Genomic DNA, 19,379 nt, shown 5'->3' with positions numbered 1-19,379 from the left:
GAAAACTGTGGAAATGTCCCTGACCTGTTGTGATAACATTCTCACCTCATCAATGACTACAACTGTCGATCGAGCCCAAGAAATGAGCTCGTCTTTGAGGTACATTTTTTGTATCCACATTTAAACTGTTTGTCAGGCTGAGGCCTGTGTCACAGCGGTAAGAAGTTAACAAATCCAATGGGAAGTGTCATAGACACTTAGGGGAGGGGTGAAGAAGAAAAGGGCCATGTCACAGAGAGTAGTGGGGTGGGAAACTCTTAGGGAAAGGAATGAGAGCATATGCCACCATAGTAATTGTTCACATGCATCAGCTCATGACATGCAGGCTATAGCCACTGTCAATGACAACTAACCACTACACGGCCAAGCAACTACAGATTTTGCAGCATGTCTGTAGAAGCAGTGCCTTCTCCACACCGGCGATTGTTGGAAAGGCTATCAAATGTTAAATTAATCCCTTTTAATTTAACAAAGTGCAGCAGGCCTACACTCTGTGAAGTAAAATAACTTGTTGGCAATCCTGGATGCAGCAGGAAAGACTACTGACTTCTCACTTTGCAACAGGATCGTCTGTGTTATTAACAGTGTACAGGAAAATCATCTAGGCCACCTTCTATCACACCCTGTCTCCTATGTGTAGCAAACAATTATATTTCTTATCTGCTGCACAAAAAGTCCAACATTCACATACTTCAAAGATTGACATAATGTTGGACTATCGTTCACGCTCCAAGACAATGCGTGGAAAGTACATCATGGTACTTGTTTCAGTGTAATGACTTCAGTTTAACAATGATATGAATCTATAAGGCATAGTGTCCAGCCATGTATACGCTCAACAGGGCAGACAGGACATACACATATTTTGGATGATATCCCACATCCGCCAAACTCTCAATAGCATCCTAACTCTGAACAAATTAAGATCATCTAGAAAGGAAGGAGAACCAATTCAGCAGGCCAATGAATTCCCATCTGCAGAAAAGGGTACATGAAAAGGCACCAAGAAATAAAAAATTCCCAAAATATGGGCATCTCAATCAGCAAGCAAGGGGAGAATATAGTCTATCATTTGAAGGCGGGCCACTCTCTGCAGCAAAGCCACCTTGATAGCAAATGGCACTTTCAGAGAATTGATATGGGTTTACTAGTCAGAGGGCGCTGCTTTCTCAATTAATTTACCAAGAAAGTGAGACAGTTAATTGAGTAAGATTGGAAAGTTCAGTGGGGTCCAGCCAGGCTTTCTTACAGATTATAAAAAGTGGAGCTTAACCAAATTTCAAGGCTGGGAAAAAACCTTAAGGACTGAGGGGAATTCAATGGTGTCATATGTTTTTGAGGCCTTGGATCTTTTCCATAATTCTGATGGGTATGCAAATAACATGTGAATTTATTAAATATGTAGTGCCGCCATGTAGTATGTATCTGAATACCTTTTTGGGGTGTCACCTAGTATGTCAGTACCAGTGATGCTTTGACCAGTAAATTATTCAAAAGGTGAACTGTCCCCTGATCACTACAGTGTGAGATTCCGTCAAAAACATAATGAGGATCAACTGCAAAAAATGGTTTTTGACAAAATGACAAATCTGAATTGCAGCAATCCATTGATAATGACTGATATATATTTTTACGTATGTAAACAAGGATACCAAGGAAGCTGACCAGTTACAAACACCTAAAATATATTTACTTGGTCTAAATGAATAGCTGGACATTCTGTACATGATTGGTTTTATTACATAGAAGAAAATCACGGCACCAAGATGATTAATAACCATAGATACTGACAAATATATTTTTCAATTGCACGTAAAATTATGAATAGCCTTATTAATTTCCTACCAGTTTTAGGGCTTTTTGTATCTTTGTTAGTCTTTTCTGTTCAAAGGATTTAAAATGTACTCTGCATTGTCATTGAATAGTTGCCCTTTGTTGAAGTTGTTTTGGATTTTGCCAGTGGACCCCAGATAGTTTACTTAGAGGTACTTCTGTGATCGGTGAGAAACCTCATCTTACATTTACTGATTGGCCCACAACTCACATGAACTAAGGATTCCACTGGTCTCCCAGTTGCACATGGCACTCCAACTGTCAATTCTTCACAAGAAGAGGCAGGTCAGAACATTTTGAGATAGAATTCAATTGAAGACATAGATTTGGCACAATAGCAAGCACCATGCTATAGCCAAATTAATGTCAACTTCACAGTTTAAACATGCAACACATGCACTCAAAATATAAGAAACAATCATGAAGTAAAACAGTAAATCAAGCACTTCACTGACAATCTATTAGATAAGACCACAAGTTAAAGAAACATTTAGCAAGGCTTTGGCTTGCCTACACATTGAATGTGGAATCAAAACCAAACAGATATTAGTATCGATCCAGCCTCAAGACATTTTCGGCCTACCAACATCTATTCCTGACTTTCAGTGGTTACCTGTCAATCTCTACTTTTCGGGGGCTCTGCCCTGGAACCACCTCATAGGGAAGCTGAACTTTAGGATTATAGGCTTGACCAGGGAAATCTGACTTCTGCTTCTGTTCTGTGGTTGGTCCAAAAACCTGTTTATCCAGATATGGCTGCAAGTCTTGTGGAGCCTGGAACGTTGTGACTGCAAAATAAGCACCAGTGGGAACATATGAGCACTTCATAAATCAAGACTAGATTTAGCACAAAGGCTGGATATGCAAGATCACTTACCTTTTGGTGTATGTTGCTCTTTTTCCGCCTTCCAGATTAACTCCTGCTGCACCTCCGGCCCAGCATTTACATTCTAAAAGAAAAAAAGACTCATAATTCTGCGGGCACTTGGACAACTCAGCAGTAAACATTTCTTGTTTTGTAATAGATTAAGCAAACTGATATTTTAAACAAAAGTATTATAGGTTCCAGGGAGAAGTTACACTCTTCTAGAAGATTACTTTGAATCTTTTTGTTGTCCACATGATGTCACATATGCCGCCCACTAGGCTTGGATTGCACATGTACTGGATTTGAGTGCGAGGTGGTCGAAGGATACGTTTCCAGCTAATATCCCTACATCTGGATATTCCACGTTTTTGTCCCTGGAAGGTCGAATTATATGTAGACCTGGAATTACCAGGTCTAATTCGATGCAGAATCCCCATTGCCACAGAGATCTTTGCACTGCAGAGGGATGAAGGAGGGAAGTGGAAAGGGCATGAAGTCGAGGAGCAGGCTGGTGGCAGACAGGATGGAGCAATTCATGCTTCCTCTGTGCTGTCACAGGGGGTCAGACGTTGGCTAGCTTTATTCATGGCCACCTCCACTGGTCAATCCTCCTGCAATTTAACCAACTGATAAAATCGCCACCAGGATTCCCTCACTCAGAAAATCCAGGTGCAGTTGTGATCAGGCGGAGCACTATATCCGTCAGAGATTGGGTCGTAAGAACCTTCTGTTATACAGGAGGAATACTTTAAAATGTTCATAAGAAAAAGGATTTCTTTAGAGAGGTGTCCAGCTAAGCACTCCGCCAACATATCAGAATATATGATCACCGCTATTTCCCCACTCCTGGATTTACTGTTACCAAGTTTCCCAGTAATTACAAAGGACATGTTTCCATGCCAATTTCTGTATTTCTCCCGCATGGTATTTCATACTGAGATTTCAGCTGCTGTCCCCCAAATCATCTCGCTATTCTCAGTTAAGAGGCCAGACTCAGAGCAGTTACTTCTTATTTTTTTGGATACTGGCCCTTAGCCAACGGGCTATCACGTTGCTCCCCAAACGAAGCATCACTCATCACTATGGTCCATATTCACAAAGAAAGCAGAAAATCAAGATTTGCAGATCTGCACCCATTTTCAAGTGAAGATTTACTACTTTTGGCGATTCACAAACATTTCCATGGATATGGACAGAAACTGTGAAAGGTGGAGGTTTCCATGCATATCCCTAGGAAGGTAGTGTGATATTCCCAGAGGAATCCTATTCTCACAATACAGAGTTCTCTACAGCGGAAACTCTACAAAGGTCAAAGAGAATCCCCTGAGCATAGGCACATTTTATCTCTCTTTGGGGGTAAAATATTTTATCCAGAGGAAAAAACCCTTCTGCTACACCCCCACCAATTCTGTTCATGATATATATCACTTCCCAACCTCAAAATTGGTTTATGTCAGCCCTTGGCTGGAGTAAAAATCCAACCCTTTTCAGCATGAAAAAAGGAACGAAAATAATTTGTGAATGACAACAAACAGCCATGACTGTGGGTGTTCACAAACTTCCAATGCTAACTATACCTTGCAATGCCCAGTTTCCCATTCCTTGAGTGGGATTTATAGGTAAGGAGAACTCCACATTTGGGACATGTAAATGGGCTTACTCATGCAAGAAATCCTTTTGTGAATTCCCGCCAGGCATAAAAAGGTACATTTAGTCGTACATCTATGTTTACAACCAAATTTACCTTTGTGAATATAGCCTTTTGCTTCCAAGTAGGAAAAGGCCCTCAATTTTATTGACCTGTTAGCCCCTTCGATGCTATTGACGGAACGGTTCCGTCATGAGCGTTGGTTGGCCTGTGCTCATGACGGAACCGTTCCGTCATGAGCCCGTTGGCTCATTAGAACGTTCAGCACAGCGCAGGAATCTGCACCGCGCTGAAGGTGTTAATCACTCTTGTGTATCCCAACAAAGTGGATATTTTAAAACGTGATAGCATGTTTGCCGAACATCTGAAGTTTTTGGTGGAAGTACTTCACAGAAATATGTTAATTTTACACCTTCAAGTAATTATCGGTCTGTCTACGGACAGCTTAAGCTGGGCGCCACAGCTCATGTCATCAACCCCCAAAAGCATACAGCTTTGGATCAATCCTGTGGGTCACTGGTGGGAAGGCACCCTTCAGCCATTGCTTGGATGAAGTATTGTTCACATTTTCAATTAGCACAGAGGAGAATTGTTCTCTCACTGCTAGCAATTGAGTACTCGCTCTGATATTCCTCTAGCTTGAAGAGTACTTCCTACACCCAGAGTAAGGATAGGGAAGTGAAGCATTCCCAAACTGCAATGGAGTCATATTTGTTCTCCAATTAATTGAATGGATAACAAAGTTTATTTAGACAATAGTCTATAAACCATACATAGAACAATGGATCCACACATTGATAAAATAGTTAAAACCGCAATTCATTTTACACATCTATAAAAGTTATAAAACCATAAGACATAAAATTGGGATACTCTGTAAATTTTAAACTGTCCCACCCTCCTTTGTTACCTCCGTTACACATTCTCTTATCGCTTTCAGAAACTTCCCCAACGCAATTGTAATATCCAAAAATGACATTTCTGTAAGGAGGTCAATGGTGTCAGCACGTGAGTTCACCTCATATTTTTAAACAATTGGACGTAAGAATACTTTCCGAACTGCTAAAATCCATGTACAGTCAAGCAGTATATGTAAAATATCATTTCTTACTCCTAAACCACATTTACAAGTACCGTCTGGTTGGATCAGGGCCACTCTTATTTTTCTTTCAATCTTCCATGGATTTAGGCCCACCCGAAACTTCAAGATTTCGTGTCTTAGCCATCTATTGGGCAACAAATCCAAGTATGGGAACTGGACCTCCTTTTCCCATTCATTCTTTACCCAGTTAATCGATTTTTTTAGCCTCAGATAGTCCATGTCTCGTGATCTAGAGTATTCGAGCCCTTGGTCTCTAAGCATTTTCTTAGTACAAACTATATTCAACGAAGGTGGGGAGAGGCTCAATTTTAAGTGCGCGGCTACAGACTGGAGGGTTTTCCTCACATCTCGCGCCCAGCGTAAGCTGCTTACTTGAATTTCCTTTCTGCACCAAATTGAGACCTTCTGGTCACCACCAGGCTCCTGTCGGTTCCAAAATCTTATTAAGGACATTTGAGTCTTTACATCCCCTACTCAAGAAGCCATCGGCCAACCCCACCGACCTCAAGAACTACCGCCCCATCTCGCTGCTCCTGTTTCCTGCAAAAGTCATCGAGAAGACCGTCAACAAGCAGCTGGCCGCCTTCCTCGAGACGAACGGATCCCTCGACCCCTCGCAGTCTGGCTTCCGGGCCAACCACAGCACCGAGACCGGCCTGATCGCAGCCACCGATGACATCCGAGCGCTGCTCGACAACGGAGAAACTGCTGCCCTCATCCTCCTCGACCTCTCCGCGGCCTTCGACACTGTCTGCCACCATACCCTAGTACAACGCCTCAGCAACGTCGGAGTCCAGGAGAAGGCACTGGAGTGGATCATCTCCTTCCTCGCCGGAAGGACACAGAGAGTCTGTCTCCCTCCATTCAGATCTGAAGCCACCGAAGTCATCTGCGGCGTCCCTCAAGGCTCCTCGCTCAGTCCAACCCTCTTCAACGTCTACATGAGCCCCCTCGCAGACATCGCACGCCAGCACAACCTCAACATCATCTCCTACGCCAACGACACCCAGCTGATCCTCTCCCTTACCAACGACCTCGCCACCGCCAGAGCCAACCTTCACGAAGGGATGAAAGAGGTAGCCGAATGGATGAAGAACAGCCGCCTGAAACTGAACTCGGACAAGACGGAAGTCCTCATCCTGGGATCCTCACCCACCGCTTGGGACGACTCCTGGTGGCCCCCCGCCGTAGGCAGCGCACCCAAACCAACAGACCACGCACGCAACCTGGGCTTCATCCTGGACTCCGCCCTCTCCATGACCAGACAAGTCAACGCCGTCTCCTCGTCGTGCTTCAACATCCTGCGCATGCTACGTAAGATCTTCCGGTGGATCCCCACCGAGACCAGGAAGACGGTCACCCAGGCCCTCGTCACCAGCCGTCTGGACTACGGCAACTCCCTCTACGCCGGAACCACCGCCAAACTCCAGAAGAGACTCCAGCGGATCCAGAATGCCTCAGCACAACTCATCCTGGACATCCCCCGTCGCAGCCACATCTCCGGACACCTGAGAGACCTGCACTGGCTCCCGGTCAACAAGAGAATTACCTTCCGTCTCCTCACCTACGCACACAAAGCCCTACACAACCAAGGCCCAGAATACCTCAACAACCGCCTCAACTTCTACGCTCCCAAACGCCAGCTTCGATCGACCAGCCACGCCCTCGCCGCCGTCCCCCGCATCCGAAGAGCCACCACAGGGGGACGGTCCTTCTCCTATCTCGCCGCCAAGACATGGAACTCCCTCCCCACCCACCTCCGCCTGACCCAGGACCACCTCGCCTTCAGGAAGCAACTCAAGACCTGGCTGTTCGAGCAGTAGCGGACCCCCCTCCCCCAGCGCCTTGAGACCCTCTGGGTGAGTAGCGCGCTATATAAATGCGATTAATTGATTGATTGATTGATGCTGTCAGTCCCACCTCCATTCTAATAGCTTGGATAATGGAGCTATTTGGTAAGGACAGCAGCATTTTTAGAATCTTACCTTCTTCCCGGTCCCACCCCTTTTGCCACTCAGGTAAAGCACTTCTGTTCCATAAAGCACTTGTGGGGGGGATCATAACTTCAAAAGCCTTTATAATCGGTCTGTGTGACATATCACCGTAATCTTTATTACATTTTTTCAGACCACAGACCGATGAATAAGCCTTTGGAGTTTGTGCCTCCAAGTGGGTATTCCACTTTAATGCTCTGTCAAACCAAAGGCCTAAATATTTATATTCACCTACTACGTCTAATTTATCCTGTCCTAAAAACCAATTAAAATTGCTTACCCTCTTTCCAAAACATAGGATCTTTGTTTTCTCCATATTCACAGTTAAGAGCTTTTTATCACAATACTTTTTGAACACATTTAACTTCCTTTGGAGGCCCATTTCAGTTTGGTCCAAGATCACAAGATCATCCGCATCTAAGAGACATGACACTTTATTACTATTCATTCGCGGGCTAGCACTTTTTTCAACTTCCAAGACCGCTGGGAGGTCTGCTAAGAAAATTGAAAAAAGCAAGGGTGCCAGAACGCACCCTTGTTTCAAGCCGTTCTTTACTGGAAATTTATGGGTTAATGAGCCCTTTATGTCTCTAATGACCTGGGCCCAATTGCCACGATGTAATTCTGTTAGGATATTCAATATACCCTGTGGCATTCCATAGTTTTCTAGTACTTCCCAAAGGCTATTTTGGTCCACTGTGTCAAACGCCGCCCGGAAATCGACGAAACAGCAAAATAATTTGCCTTTTTGTTCCATCGATTTCTTGGCCAATGCCCGCAATGCAAAACAATGATCTATCACGGCACGAAAGACCTATGTTCCACCCAAACTTTTAGCTTACTAAGAATTATTTTGGAAAAGATTTTTTCTCCTATATCTAATAGGTTAATTAGCCTATAATTCTTCAGGGCATGTACATCCATTTCTTATGTAACTGTCTTATTATAGCTCCCTTCCAGTTTGGTGGCATGGTCCCTTGGTCTAAAATTAATGCAAAAATTTTTGAGTAGAATTCCGCCCACCAGGGCTGATTTGAATTTAGTATCAGGGCTGGTAAGTTGTCTGGGCCTGCAGCTCTAGTTAGGTTCAATGTCCTTATTGTCCTAAGGACATTTGTTATTGAGCATTCTTGTTTTAAATCCTCTACTAGGCCTCTCCAATCCCTTGATGCCTCATTACCCATCCCAATACCAGAGGCGTATAATTGCTGTATATACTCTGCCCACGCACCCTCTTCCACTACGCAAATCATAGGAGCAACCGAAGGTTCTGTAGCTGACTGAATTAGCTTCCAGAACTGACGTGTATTCTTGGATTCGATTGCTTCCAATAATTTGCCCCAACACTTTTCTTTATAGGTCCTTTTAGCATTACGGATTAGCGCAGTATATTCCGTCTTTATTTTTATTAGGTTTTCAGCCCAAGCTTGCACACATTTTTTCCATAGGCTGCGCTCTTCTCGCCTAAATTCTCTTTTCTTTAGTAAGCAGTCCTGGTTAAACCAAGTTCCTTGCTTTACTTGTGACCTTCCATTATTCTTATGGACGCTTACATCATACCTTAATTCTACACTTATGCTTTTCACTACTTGACTTATTTTCTCAACATACCAAGGTAAGTTTTGGCCGCACAAGCAACCTAATTGCACCTTTTGTTGCAGACTAGTTAGCCTCTCGATATATTTTTCACTTAACCGGGTGGTTATCCGCTTTGGATAGTCCATCTCTTCAGAGATAACTCTATCACATGCTAAATGTTGGGCTATTACAAGCTCCAATTTTAATATTTTATGATCACTACATTCCGCGGGGTCAATCCTAAAATCTTTTACCAACTCAAAATTCCATGCTAACATAAAAATATAATATATAGGGCAATTTTGAGTCCCATTTTTAAATGTTTTCTTGGCCGGATAGTCCTGAGCTGCCCTACCATTTAGACAAAACAAACTTTTTGTCGCTAAGAAATTGCCCAGCTTAGCCGCATCAGTCGGTATTTTAATTTCCAAAAACTCAGCTTTTTTTACTTCATAAACCTCTAAAAATTTCTGTATACCACTGATCAGACAATTTTGGGTTTAATTTATGATTAAAATCTCCCAATAACAACATCAAATCATTCCCATACTTATCACAAAGTGCAACCATATCATTCATAAAATATAACAATTCTGCCCCATATTCCTTCCGTGAACTCCACTGCATATACCCATTTAGGATTAACATATTTTCATATTTTTTATCTGCAAATGATGTTTGTATTCTACAAGCCAATAGCCACTTAGACATCACAGGTATCTGAAAAACCTTAGTCAATAAATTTGTTGAAATCAAAGTCAACAAGCCACCTGCTGGGCGGCCAGAGGTAGATTTTTCTGCTGGTCGGTAAATTTGTTGGAACCCTTCCACTACCCGGGGTACTCCACAGAGCCAGGTCTCTTGTATACATATGATTTCACTCTTTTTTGCGAGTTCTTTCAAAGCTTCCTGTTTTACTTGAGTACCCAACCCATTTATATTCCAAGAGACCATATATGTGCTCGGTGGCTGGCCCATTACCTATTCTACATCGCTTAGGGGATCATCGATTACAAATTCCTCCCTATAGCTTTGTGAGGGGCCGGCCGGGCTTACGATATTACTCCAATTCTTCCAGGACTCCACTAGGTCTGAATTATTTATCACTATCTTGAAGTTTTCCCGCCCTTGGTCCCTTTCCCTTCCTGGTAGCTTCACTTGTCTCTTGCCTAGCCCTGCATGGTACTTTAAAAAAGATCTCTGGGGGCGTGGCCAAGATGGCGGGCTGAGCGGTCGCACTCGCTGTGAGCTCCACCGGACCTGAGCCCTTAACCTACTAATTTAGCACTGGTTTCCCCCCCAGGACCCTGCATTTAGCGAGATATAGGCGCTGGATGTCGGAGTGGAGGCTGTGAGGGCAGAAATCGCCGGAATTGGAGGTTGAACGTCCCGGAGTCCTTGCCGGGAACGAAGAGGGCCTTTGGCCTGGTGCGGAAGTGGAGCCGAGGCTTGGTTTGGGAGACCGTCCGCCTTGGTGACTGCAGAGGAGCCGCCGTTGCTTCTCGTCGGACCCCGACCTTCACCACAGCACCCTACCCTGCGGCGAACCCCGAGGAGTTGAGCGGCTTGGCGCCCGGAGGCGGGGCATCGAAGGAGGGAGCCGCGGGGCCGGGCATTACGCGAGGCCGTGGCTTTGGCATATACCTACGGACGGCGAAGGCACCAGGAGTCGCGAGGCGCTGCGCTCGCCCGATAACTCATCGGAAGGACCCTCTGGGTACGGGACTGCGTTCCCGGATCCGCAAGTACTGAGAAGGGGGTCGAGAGACTTGATACTGCGGCCCAGGAATATCCCGCACGTGGCGCCGAGACTGCGGCCTACCTCTCCGGGAGCCCCGGAGGCGCACTTGTGGAGGTTTTTAGCGGAGATTGGATACCTGTATCCCCCCCGGAGGCGACCCCTCGACCGTCGCCGATTCATCGCCTTTGAGAGGCTGGAAAAGAGGACGTTAGGTGTGAAATGTCCGGTACAGACTTGGAGGTAAAGCGGTGGTACGTTGGGAATTAGCGCGGCCCCCCATGCTGAGGTGCCTGAGAAGAATTTGCCAGACCGATTCGAGGGGGGCCATCTGAGGAGGAGTCGGGGATTTTGCCGGTGGTGTCGGCGGTGGTGGACGAGGGCACAAGACCAGGCTGGTCGGGCCTGGAGACTCGGGTGGGACGCCAGTCCCCGGGTTGAACGGATCGTGGGCCGCTCCATTGCTCGTCGGACGAGACCTGCTGGCGGTGTGGACAGAGACCCCCATGGCTGTTGCTAGTGGGGTACGTAGCAGTAGCGGCCTGGCCGGAGAATCGACTAGCGGCTTTGTCGAGGCCCCGCCAAACGTTCCGGAAGGCGCCCTAGTAGACTCAATGGCGAACAACAAAGGGTCCAAGAAGGGGGATCGCACCCTGCCGGACATGCTGGGCAGGACTGCCGCGAGACAGGATAGGGGCAGCCATCTCCGAGTCTTCCGGGTGGCTCCAAAGGAGGGGAGCCCCCGGTCACGAGATCCTTCCTTGAGTCCCTCTTCGGCACATTGCGGGACGACTTCCAAACCCTCAAGCAGGAAGTGGCGGGTGAGGTCCGGGAGATACGACGAGAGGTGGATGGCCTGGGAGAGAGAGTGGCAACGGTGGAGGGCGCTGGCCATGCCAGGGACGAGGAGATTACGCAGTTGCAGCAAGAGGTTATAAGGCTCCGGGACCAGAATCTTGATCTTCAGTCACATACCGAGGACCTTGAAAACCGTTCCCGGAGGAACATCATCCGAGTCCGGGGAGTTCCGTCCCGAGAAGAGGGGGAGGATGTGGCTGCATACCTGCGGGACCTATTCAGAGAGGTGCTGGGTGAATCGGCTGATTTCCCTATTCGTATCGATAGGGCGCACAGAGTGGGCCTACAGGGCCGGGTCTCGGGGCACCCCCGGACATCTTGGCCTTCCTGCCGGACTATCCCCTGAAAGAACGAATACTCCGCGAGGCACGGAAGAGATTGTCCATGGACTTTAGGGGTCACCGTGTGGCACTCCACCAGGATCTCGCAGCATCTACCCTGCAGAAACGCAAGGCCTTTAAAATTGCGACGGATTTTCTTCGGGAGCATGGCACTCAATACTCCTGGGGGAACCCTTTCCGCCTTATTTTCCGGTGGAACGGGACTCTACACCAGCTGCGTTCCCTTCAGGATACATGTGGGGTGCTGGGTATCACTGCTACGGACGACGGAACATTCACGCCTCGCCAGCGCCGTATCACCAGGGATGGCTGGCAGACGATCCCTTGCCGGCGATCCTCGGCCTCCTCAACGAGACCGGGTTTGCCTACTGCAGCTGCGGACCTGGATGATGCACCACGAGCTGTAGCCACCGACGCAGCGACAAGTGAAGTTGCGCTGACAGCTTGAATGAACTCCGGGGGGAGATTGACATCGCCATGACTGTAACGCAGGTTTGGGGGTTCGGGGGGCGGGGGGACGGGGTAGTGCGTAGTGGCTGGACGTCCACTTTTTTTGACTTTCCACAGACTTGTCCGCTACGGACCGGACTTGGACAATGGTTTCTGGTGGGTTGTTGGGGGATCGGAGGGGTGGGGTCGGGGTTGTTGGGACAGTCCCAGTTGCGGGTGGGGACTGGGGTCAGTTGGGAAGTTGGAAGGGGGGGAAACAGTTCTTGGGGGGATTGGAAGGGGGGGACAGGCAAGGGGGAGGGATCCGGGTGTTGGCGGGGTGGGGGAGGGTCGTCCAGTGCACAATGGGGTTCCTTGTTATTCAGACAATGCATATGCTTCTTGGTTTGCTCAGACTTGACTGCCGCAAGTACAGTTTTGACATTCTATTTGATTTGCTGAAGAGAAGGGGGGGGACGGGATGGGCTGTCCAGTGCTTGTTATGGCCTATGGCTATCCGGACATTGACTGGGCCTCTGGTTTTGATCGATCACTTCTGCCCCACACATGATAGTGCTCTGTTCCCTATTGTGTCACCTCTTTCAAACAGCAGCATTTGTGCCCTTGTTGCCCTGGTACTATGGGGCCCCATTGCTTCCTGCTACACCCCTTTGCATGCCTCCTGACACTTGCAAGGTAGTGACTCTGAATGTCCGGGGGCTGAATAATCCAGTCAAGAGGCGGGCTGTGCTCTCACTTCTGGAGAATACCCAGGCAGACATTTGTCTTCTCCAGGAGACGCACCTCCTATCGCAAGACACGCACAGACTCCGTTCTCATAAGTTCCCATCACAGTTCTTCTCCTCTTGTACTACTAAAATGGCTGGGCTGCCCGCTCTCGCCCTTACTCTTTGCTCTTTATATGGAGCCGTTCGCTCAACGGGTGCGTGATAATCCTGCGGTGACCGGAATCCGGATGGGGGGTTTCAAGCATGCTATCAGCCTCTACGCAGATGATGTCATCCTGTCCATTGACGGACCCCGGACGGCCCTTCCGGCGTGTATAGAGGAATTGGACTCCTTCGGCACGGTAGCGGGGTTTAAAATGAATATGGGGAAGTCGGTGGCTTTAGACATCTCCCTCAAGCCGGCTACCAGAGCCTATTTGCAACACAGGTTTCCTATGCTTTGGTCTTCGGGTGCAGTACCTTAGCTGGGGATTCAGATCGCTCCCACTTTGTCGGCCATGGTGTCGGCCAATTATCAAGCCATAGGAGCAAAAATTAGGGAGGAATTAGGGCGATGGAATCGCGGGACACTCTCTTGGCTGGGCAGGATAGCTGCTGTCAAAATGACGATTTTGCCACAAGTACTTTATCTTTTCCGGGCCTTGCCGCTCCAACCGCCGGTTGGGTGGATACCGCAACTACAAGCAGATGTTTCACGCTTTGTTTGGCAGGGTAAGAAGCCTAGAATGCGCAGAGCCCTCTCGCTGCTGGCCCCCGAAGCGGGCGGTCTGGGGATACCAGATTTCCGCAAATACTTCCAGGCTGCGCAGCTCCGTTACCTAGTGGAATGGAGTAGATGGGAGTCCGATAAACATTGGCTCTTCCAGGACCAGGCGGTGGCGGGGAGACCTTTGCAGGAGATTCCTTTCTTGCGTCGTCCCCATAGGCCTAAAAACCTCTACGCCTCCTTTATTACGAGGGTCCCCCTACGGGTATGGGACGCTACTAACCTTCCACACGGTCTCACCATGTTCCCGTCCCCGCTCACACCGCTAGTGGACAACCCAGATTTCACACCAGGACTGGAGAGAGGGGCGTTCACGCATTGGAGGCAGGCGGGGTGTCGAGCCCTGTGCCATTTGTATAGCCCTGAAGGGGTTGTCCCCTTCTCCCATCTCCGCCAGGAGTTTTCACTACCGGAGAGCGACCGACACCGCTATATGCAGGCTCGCCACTGGGCCCTCCAGCCGCAAGTGAGGGAGTCAACCGATAGGCTTTTTCTTCCTTACGAAAAGTGGCTCTTATCGCGCACATCGGATGCCAAATTGATCACAGATCTCTACAAACTTCTGCAACCACCTGCAACACACAGTTATCACCCCGGGAGGGAGCACTGGGAAAGGGAATTGGGGAGGACACTGAGCCCTAGGGAATGGGAGCACATATCTTATAGGGCAAGGCACTCGGCATACCACATAGGGCTCACTGATACTCTGACCAAGGTCTCCACCTACTGGTATTACACACCTGAACGAGTCCACAAATTTGATCATAGCAAGGAGGACACATGTTGGAGGGGGTGCGGGCACCGGGCGACACTCACGCACATTCTATGGGACTGCCCGTTGCTGGAGCCTTACTGGAAGGAAGTGTTGGATAATATTGATACACACTTCAACATTAAATTACCACGCTTCCCTGCTTACACCTTGTTGGGGCTTCCAAACGGATTGATGTACCCCCTTAGATCATGTAGGGGCAGACAGATAGCGATAGCTCTAGGCTCTGCAGTCCAAAACATTTTAATACACTGGCACACTGCTACGATACCCTCAACCACAGGTTGGCTTCATAGGCTGTGCCGTGGCATGTGTTGGGGATGGAGAGAATGTCCCTCACGGTGGCGGGAGATGTGGAACAATTCAGGGAGCTCTGGCAGCCATTTCATTCTCTATTGCTCACGGAATTTATAGAACTCACCTGCCCTAGGTACCTCCGCCTTCTGCGGCTCCCAAGCCCGATGGAGCCTGCCCAATGATTTGTTACTGAACTTTTTCTCCAAGTGAGGCATAGCTTGATGTATTTTCCTTCTGGTTGGGGACTGTGCACTGGACGGGGGGTGGGGATGGAGGGAAGGGGGGGTTGGGGGAAGGGAGTTGGGTAGTTGGGGTTCGGGGTGGGGTTGTGCGGGGAAAGTCATTTCATGCTGTGACAGAACATGATGTATATTTCTGTGGGGGCGTAACCCGTCATGATAATCTTGGCTGAGGGTGCACTTGAGCTTTGTGGGTTGTTTCCGCCCTGTCGTATTGCTCTTTGAAGATATGTCTTGTCCCAACATGTTATGTCGAATAAAATACTTTAAACCTAAAAAAGATCTCTGCTGAGACACCATAATTCCTTGTACTAGCTCTTCTTTGGGCACTAGTCTAATCCCCTCTTTTCGGATCTCCTGCTCTGCATTTATTATTGCAGTTATGACCAGATCCGAGTAGAACTGTACCTTAGTAACCTCCTTACCATTACCATATACCTGGAATCCTACCTCTCTCAGGTCTTCTGTACCTATTCTTTTTAAATTTGAACAATGCGCAAATATATTGTGAAGGAGGGATCTATTTAGATAAGCGCTCTTTTTTAATTTTTTCCCACCCCTTCCCAATTTCACTTGTTCAAAATAGAGCCACTTATTTCCTTTATCCACCTCTTCTCCCGATTTAACCCCCCCCTGATGTGGTTCTGTGTTAAATCTACGTCTCTCCTCCGGGCTACTTTCCCGATGTACCTTCTTTTTAGATGGGGCCTTCCAGGCAGGTGCACTCGCTTGCTCAGGGGCCACATTTCTTATATTTTTATCGCCTTTTCCTGGTGGGTTTGCTTCTTACAACGGCTCTCCTTTTTAGCTAGCCTCATGCCCCAATTCTCTGATCTTATTCTAGTTAATCTGGATTCCCTCACGGTTTTATGGGGCTGGGTCTTAGGATCTTGTACTACTACTTCTGTTAACTCATACCTTTCTTCACATTTTTTTGTCGCTCTTTTGCTCACCTTTCTTTTCACCCCCCTTCTTGCCACTCTTACTCTTTTTGATAAGCCATAGTTTTTAAATCTGCCTCTTCTTTTTACCAGCATTGGCCGTCTTGACACAAACTTCTTGATCACCCGAGTGGACTACATCAACATGAATTACTGATGGGGGATTAACAATTCCTCCTTCCTCGTCCCTTTCCCTCCCTAGACTCATAACCACTGGATCTAAGACAGGTCTTATCATTGAGGGCATTTGACCCCTAATACCCTGTAATTCTCCCTCAATTTTAGACAGGTGCATTTTTTGACTTTTCAGGATATCATGATTTAGCATTGTTACTTCTAACAATCCTTGTAACGATTTTTGCACCATTAGCATCAATTCCAAGACTGAAGATGCTGGGGTTTCTGACGACTCCAAGTTTGTCTCAAGTGACTGGTTTTCGCCATTTGTGTCGCCATTTTTGTCCAGACCTACAAGGTCATAGCTTCCCATTAAAACCAGCTTTTCTGTTCCAGTAAGACTTCCATCTGGGTTTAGGATTCTTTCATCAATTTGCCTCGAATCCAGGCTAACTACCTCCTCCGGTGTCTGTCGTAACAATCGCGGAGAAGAAGAAAGTCGCGGTGACATTAATGTCCCCTTTTGGCCTGTCAGAGACTGTACAGATCGATCAACCAGGTCTATAGAGTCTACTAAACATTCATCAAAGATCAAAGACATGCCCCCTTTCCATGAATCCTCCTCTTCTTCGGTAGCCATGGCTTTAGCTGGTGAGAAAACCCTTTTAAAGTGCTTTCCCACGAATTCCTTAATTGTATGGGACGCTACACTCCCCGTACTTCCTCCATGTTGTAGTTCTTTGGGGGGTTTCTCTTTATTCTTTTGAGAGCGTTTAGGTTTTTCTTTGACCCCTAGTGATGTCAGGCTCTCTTGGTCTTCTTGTCGGTTTTCGCCGTTAGACTTTGCTTTCCTTGTTATTCCTAAGGTGCCTTTGTTTTTCCGTGGGGCCATTCTAGTCATTTCCACTTACCTCTGTTGTGCCTTGTACTTGCGCTCGTGCCCCGTGCCCTTCTCCACTTCTCCTTGTAAATGTATTTGTCCTGGTTTATTTTGCCAATTGGACAAAGTTTCCTTCCTCCACGCCCTCAGCTTTGACTCTCATGAGGGTTAATGGGGGTTAATAAGGGTAAAGCCAAGAGGGATCACTCCTTTTACTGTTTTGACCAAGGGGTCTACTCTCTTTACCCTCTCTTATGCCACCACCAGCTTCCTCTACCCCCACTCCACCTCCGCGACACAGGTGGAACTCAGGCGGGGGGGGGTTCAAATTTTACACGCTCACGCTGGTCTATGGCAGGTCTGTGGCTATCTTATTCAGTTTGCGGGGCAGTGTACACGCAAGTTCGTATTACCGAGAGCAAGGTTACCGCCTGGACTCACGGGTCTCACAGGTCCGGGCTCCTCTCTCCTCACGTCGCATCTCAACTTAGCCCAGCTCTCAGGGCTCTGTACTCCGCAAGGGCGAGGTCACCGCCTGGACTCACGGGTCCCACAGGTCCCGGACACCTCGCTCCTCGCTCCTCTCGTTGTGTTTTGGTTGACTCGGCGCTCGCAGCAGCTCCGCTCCAGCAGCCCCGCTCCAGCAGCCGGCTTCTCTCTCTCGCGCTCTAGCACGCACACCACTTCGGGGTCACGGGTCACGCAGTACGGCAGCAACAGAAGCCTCCAATGTTTCCACTCTCCTGTGGACACTGAAGTAAAGATGGCTTTACACCTAAATGTGTTTTTGCTCCTAAATGAGTCGCGTTCTACTAATCGTGTTCAACATGCTAGTGTGCACAAAAGGGATTGTGCACCATAATGTTCTTTCAAGCAAATGTGATGCCATAATGATCATCACATCACATCACATCTTTCACACCTCGTATGACAACTTACTTACCTACAACGTACAACCTACATTATCTCTTTGTGCTAAGTACGTTTGAAACTATATGCCATACCAAGTCCTGCTCACATTGAGCCAAGGTTTACTTGTGCACCTAAACGTGATTTTTTCTTCTCCATATGTTTTTGCACCTGAAAGTGTCTCCACACTCCTCTATTAGCGTTGCATAACAAGCAATTTTGCACCTGCATGTGTTTGCACATTCCAGTTACTGTGCACCAAGTGTGATTTAGCACCTTAATGTGATTTGTACTAACCAAAAGGGTTTCCACGCTCCTGTAGATGTTGCACCAAGAAGTATTTTTTGCACATAAATATGCTTTTTCTTCTGAGAAGTTTGGCCCTAAAACATTTTCCGCTCTCCTGTTGATGTTACACCAAGTGTGATGCTGCATCAAAAAGTGATTTTGTTCCTAAATGGGAAACCACAATGCTAATTTAGACCATGGGCAATATCCTAAGAGCAAGGAATGACGTCTACCCAGAGCAACCCAGAAATATTAGGAAGAAGCCAAATACTGCTGGCGTCTATAAAACGCACACAGCAGGTGGCCTATGCATCAGAGATTCCACTCTGCTCCTTGCCTTTGTTTAGGAAGGTGAAGAATACAGTGGGCCATTCACAATGGAGCAGAGTGGGGGTCGTACAGGTAGGGCATTTGACTCTTGCCTACTGAGAGCATTTGCAGAAATATGAGAACACTATGGGCACCCCAGGACAGATTCTCTCATATGCAGCCATTTGAAAGGCTATAATAGGGACTTAGGAACAAGCTCAATCTGAGCCATAGACAGATCAAGCATTAAAAATCCTTCTAACATGTGGCGGAGCGGAATATGGATACAAATGTATACAAAGCCATCAGAACAAAGCAAAGATTAGATCTCTTGCGCCTCAAAACTAATTGGATGGATGATTTGGAGAGTGAGCTCACCGACTGGGACTGGGCGACTACCCTCAGGTGTACCTGATAGGTCTCTAGAAATGCCTAACTTAAATTCATTCTATTTACTTTTCTGTACAGAACCTATCTGAAACAGGTAAGATTGCATTGTACGTTCCTTGGCGGTGGAGGATAGATATCACAGATATGCTGAGACGGGCGCAGAATTTTATCATATGATATGGCCCTGTAGTGCAGTCTTTATGGGAGAAAAAAAGTGAACTTTTTGGCAGAATGGACAAGAAGACAGATTCCACACAAACCATGAACATGCCTCCTGGGCCTACTATCTGTCGGTTAATTGATTTAGCACTAGAAATGGCCAAGAAGGGCATC

The 19,379-nt window shown here is 47.3% G+C and overlaps 1 protein-coding gene across 1 annotated transcript in view; it reads right to left on the bottom strand.

Moving 5' to 3' along the window:
• DNAH1 (dynein axonemal heavy chain 1) overlaps window positions 1-19,379 on the bottom strand; it is an 822,394-nt gene that overhangs the window by 793,051 nt on the left and 9,964 nt on the right. The window contains exons 3-4 of the mRNA XM_086939555.1: window positions 2,711-2,783; window positions 2,447-2,621 (exon numbers count right to left, since the gene is read on the bottom strand). Coding sequence (XP_086795681.1) covers window positions 2,447-2,621; window positions 2,711-2,783 — 248 coding nt within the window. The remainder of the gene's footprint in view (window positions 1-2,446; window positions 2,622-2,710; window positions 2,784-19,379) is intronic.

The sequence above is a fragment of the Lissotriton vulgaris genome, chromosome 9 (genome assembly GCF_964263255.1).
Source record: "Lissotriton vulgaris chromosome 9, aLisVul1.2, whole genome shotgun sequence".
Taxonomy (NCBI): domain Eukaryota; kingdom Metazoa; phylum Chordata; class Amphibia; order Caudata; family Salamandridae; genus Lissotriton; species Lissotriton vulgaris.
Note: the sequence above shows the minus strand (reverse complement) of the source record. Positions and strands in the feature narration are given on the sequence as shown.